The sequence below is a fragment of the Tupaia chinensis genome, unplaced genomic scaffold, assembly GCF_000334495.1.
Source record: "Tupaia chinensis unplaced genomic scaffold, TupChi_1.0 Scaffold000201_1, whole genome shotgun sequence".
Taxonomy (NCBI): domain Eukaryota; kingdom Metazoa; phylum Chordata; class Mammalia; order Scandentia; family Tupaiidae; genus Tupaia; species Tupaia belangeri.
Window position 1 is genome coordinate 2,466,367 of NW_006159676.1, and position 4,856 is coordinate 2,471,222.

General features: G+C 48.6%; 1 protein-coding gene across 1 annotated transcript in view; it reads left to right on the plus strand.

Annotated features, from left to right (window-relative positions):
• JAK3 (Janus kinase 3) overlaps positions 1-4,856 on the plus strand; it is a 25,343-nt gene that overhangs the window by 7,782 nt on the left and 12,705 nt on the right. The window contains 4 exon segments of the mRNA XM_027771299.1: positions 1,227-1,338; positions 1,584-1,770; positions 3,106-3,233; positions 3,661-3,792. Coding sequence (XP_027627100.1) covers positions 1,227-1,338; positions 1,584-1,770; positions 3,106-3,233; positions 3,661-3,792 — 559 coding nt within the window.

The window sequence follows — 4,856 nt, forward strand, 5'->3', positions numbered from 1 at the left end:
AAAATCACACCCCCCCCCGGGGGGGGATGGCCACACCGCAATCCCTTCTCCTCCATTCTCCTCTCTGGATCTTGGGCATGCACGCACACACATGCGCCCGGCGTGAGTTTCAAACTGCTGGGTCTAGGACTCAAACTATGTGGGAGTCCAGCGATGTATCCATTCCGCCATTTGCTGGTCCCTTTAATTGTCTTTATTTATGATAGCCCAAGTGTGCATTCATAAGACAGAGAGAGAGGGACACCCGTCAAAGGGTCTGGGTACACAGCAATGTCCTTCCTCCGGTCCTCGGGCGGTTAGATCTTAGACACTTGCACACGTACCTGGGGACAGGGCTGGGGATTCGAATCGCGGTTGCCCTGTGGGAGCCGGCTTCTCTTGAGCCCCTCATTACCAATGCCACCCAGCTAGTCCCGCCACAGGGTCTTGACCCCACGATCCACTCCCAGCCTCAGCCAGCCCTGGAGTGTGGGCACACGTGTGCTCAGTGGGCTCAGAGGGATCCCTGGTCTTGAACCGGGAACCTCCCCATGTAGGACTGCCTTGCAGGGCATTGAAGTTTTGTCTTTCTTTTTCTTTCTTTCTTTCTTTCTTTCTTTCTTTCTTTCTTTCTTTCTTCTTTCTTTCTTTCTTTCTTTCGCTCTTTTTTCTTTCTTTCTTTCTTTCTTCCTTTCTTCCTTTCTTCCTTTCTTCCTTTCTTCCTTTTTCTTTTCACTAGGCTGCTGTGTGGCCCTTGACTCTCTGCCCATCTTTTTTTTATTTTTTAAATGAATTATTTTATTGGGGCCAGCAGGTGGTGTGGTGGTTAAAGGCGCTGGACTCCCACATGGCTGACTGCGGTTCAAGCCCCAGACCTGGCAGCTTGCTTTCTCACGTTCCCTCTCTCTCTCTCTCTCCTTCTCTAAAATAAATAAAAAGTATTTCTTTTATTTTACTTATTTACTTATTTTAACTTGACTTATTTGAATTTTAATAAATGAACATTTATTTTATTTACTTATTTGCATTTTAATAAACAAACATTTATTTTATTTATTTACTTATTTTAATTTGACCAGAGAGGGACAGAGAGAGAGAGAGAAAGTGAGAAAGCAAGCCGCCAGGTCCAGGACTTGAACAATGGTCAGCCATGTGGGAGTCCAGCACCCTTAACCACCATGCCACCTGTCGGCCCCTCTGCTCTCTTTAACTCTCTCCTCTCTGTTTCTTCAATCTTTTCTCCACAGCCTGGATTTTGCCATCGACAAACTTAAGACTGGAGGTTCCATTCCCGGCTCCTACGTGCTCCGCCGCAGCCCCAAGGACTTCGACAGCTTCCTTCTCACTGTCTGTGTTCAGGTCAATCCACCATCAGGGCCTAGGAGGGCAAGGAGGGCTTCCTGGAGGAGGTGTCGTTTGAGCTGAGACACTGAAGGATTTGGTCAGCATTTGCGCCCTTAAACACAGGGAGGGGAAAGATATTCCAGTGGGGGGAACATCATCTGCTCAGTCTTGGAGGTTGAAATGAGCCGGTGGTGCTGGAGGAAGAGGGAGGTGAGAGTAGGGGCTGGCCAGTTCCACTCAGGGACCACTCCCCTTTGCAGACCCCCCTTGGTCCTGATTACAAGGGCTGCCTCATCCGGAGGGACCCCACACAAACCTTCTCCCTGGTTGGCCTCTGCCGGCCCTACAACAGCCTTCGAGAGCTCCTGGCAGCGTGCTGGGATGGTGGCTTACACGTGGATGGGGTGGCGTTGAACCTCACTTCCTGCTGCGTTCCCAGACCCAAAGGTGAGCCCACCCCATCCCCTGAGCTGAGGTTATTCGGGGGCCTTTGTTTTCTATGTCTGTGACAGGAAGGGTAGCAAGGGACAGAAACTGCAGGTCAGGTTGTTGTAGGGAAGAAAAGTTGATCTATTGGCTCATGGGCTAGAAATCCACCTTCAGGTATGGCTCGATCCAGGCGCAGCGAGAGCTGCACCATGTCACTAGCGCATAATCTCTCTCCGATTCTTGCCTCTTCCACCGGGTGAATTTCACTCTCACACAAACCTCTCCGATGCGACATCTCTGATGGGTGAGTTCTTCAGAGTTGGGTACAGCGTCACCTGTTCATTGGTGTCCCCTCCAGGGCTCGTTCCCTCTGTTAGATTCCCAAGCTATATCAGCGTTTCATGGGGTCCCCTCTCTTTTTTCTTTTTCTTTATTTTTTTTATTTTTTGCCATAGGGCACATGTACTCACTGGAGAGGAGTGAGACAGAGAGAGGGAAAGAAAGAAATCACCCCCAGGGGGGATGGTCACACCGCAATCCCTTCTCCTCCATTCTCCTCTCGGGATCTTGGACACGCGCCCAGCGTGAGTTTTAAGCCACCGAGTCCGGGACTCGAACCGCAGTTGACTACATGGGAGTCCAGCGACATAGCCACTATGCTAACTGCTGGTCCCCCAGCTAGTGTATTTTTTTAAGCTTCCAGGTTTCTCTCTAGTGAGTGCCAAAACTTCACGAGAAGAAAATAAGAAAAGGAAAGAAGAAAGAAAAGATAAAAGAAAGGGAAAGAAAAAAGAGAAAAGAATAGAATAGAATAGGAAAAAAAAAAGAATAGAGAAGAGGGAACCAGCAGTTAGCGTAATGGCTATGTCGCTGGACTCCCATGTAGTTGACTGCGGTTCGAGTCCCGGACCCGGTGGCTTAAACTCACGCCGGGCGCGTGTGCGTGCGTGCCCAAGATCCCGAGAGGAGAATGGAGGAGAAGGGATTGCGGCGTGGCCATCCCCCCTGGGGGATGATGTCTCGCTTTCTGTCTCTCTGTCTCTGTCTGTCTGGCGAGTGCACGTGCCCTATGGCAAAAACCTCTCCAAAAAAAAAAAAAGAATAGAAAAGAGAAAAGAAACAAGAAAAGAAAAACGCACTGAACACCTGTGTGTGTGTGTGTGTGCCCCAAATAGCTACAATATGGAAAAATGGAGAAGGGATTGTGGTGTTACCTTTCCCCTTCTCTCTCTGTCTCCCTCTGGCAAGCACACATGTCCTCAAACGATTAGAAAGACAAAAGCTATGGAAGGAGCCAATCCCTGGAGACTTTTCACTCTGACCTCTCACTTTGTCCTCCACCCCACCCCGTAGAAAAATCCAACCTGATCGTGATCCGGAGGGGTTGTGGCCTGTCCTCGTCATCTCCCGTTGGGCCCCAGTTCCACTGCCAGCTGAGCCAGATGACATTTCAAAAGATCCCTGCCAACAGCCTGGAGTGGGTAAGGAGTCCCAGAAAAGGAGGGGGCAGGATCTCACGGTGGGATCTGAAGGCTCAGGTCGACACCTGCCTCTGCCGTGTGGTCTCAGGCACATTCTGTCAATTTCTTTTGCCTCTGTGTCCCCATCTGTGACATGGGACCAGTGCCCAGGCCTCATGTGGGCCACAGACAAGAAATCCCTCAGGGATGTCTCTCCTTCAGGGGTCTCATGAGCTAGAGAGCCACCTTCAGGTATGGCTCGATCCAGGCACAACTATAGCTAAGCAAGATCACTGGCACTTAATTTCTCCCCACCTCTCTTGCCTCTTCCACTGGGTGAATTTCACTGTCACACAAACCCCTGCAGAGGGACAATTGTGACGTGTGAGTTCTCCAGCATTGGGCACTGTGTCACACACACAACTCCCGTTTGTCTCTGACCCTCTAGCATGAGAACTTGGGCCATGGGTCCTTCACTAAGATTTACCGGGGCTGCCTCCATGAGGCTGTGGATGGGGAGGCCCGCAAGACAGAGGTGCTGCTGAAGGTGATAGACGCCAAGCATAGGAATTGCATGGAGGTGAGTGGTGGGGACCTGTGGGACGGGACCTGTGGGGCAGGGGGACTAGGGAGCGGCATGGCTTCAGAGAAATGTAAAACCATACAGACTCTTGCTCTTTTTCTAAAACCATCTGTTATTTATTTGTTGTTAAATAATTATTTACTTATTCTTTTTTAAGTATTACTTTAGGGACCAGCAGGTGGCATGGTAAAAGCGCTGGATTCCCACATGGCCAACCGTGGTTCAAATCCCGGACCTGGTGAATGGCTTTCTCCCTTTTCCTCTCTCTCTGTGTCTACGTTCAAATTAAAATACATGAATGAATAAATAAAATTATATGAGTAATATTTAAAACAAATAGAAAGTTAAAAAGTTCTTTAAAAAATAATAACAAATGGAATTAAATAAATAAATGAATAATTCTTTTTTAAAAACATTACTGGGACCAGCAGGTGGTGTGGTGGTTAACAGTGCTGGACACTCCCATAAGGCCAACCACGGTTCGAGTCCTGGACCTGGCGGCTTGTTTCTTCTCTCTCTCTCTCTTGTCAAACTACAAACCAAAAATGAATAAATAAATAAAATGAAATAAATTAATTCTTTTTAAAAAATTTATTTATTTATTTTAATTTGACCAGAGAAGGAAAGTGTGAGTGAGCGCATACGTGAGAGAGAGAGAGAGAGAGAAAGTGAAAAAGCAAGCTGCCAGGTCTGGGACTTGAACTGCGGTGGGCCATGCGGCGTGGTGGTTAAGACGACTGGGTTCCACATGACTGAATGCGTAGTTCAAGTCTTGGAACTGGTGGCTTGAAAATCATGCCAGGCCTGTGTGCGTACATGCCCAAAATCCCAAGAGGACAATAGAGGAGAAGGGATTGCGATGACATGGCCATTCCCCCTGGGGGTGATTTCTCCCTTTCCGTCTTTCTTTTTTTTTTTTTTTAAAGAATTATTTTATTGGGAACCAGCAGTTAGCGTAATGGCTATGTCGCTGGACTCCCACGTAGTTGACCACGGTTCGCGTCCCGGACCCGGTGGCTTAAAACTCAAGCCGGGCGCGTGTGCGTGCGTGCCCAAGATCC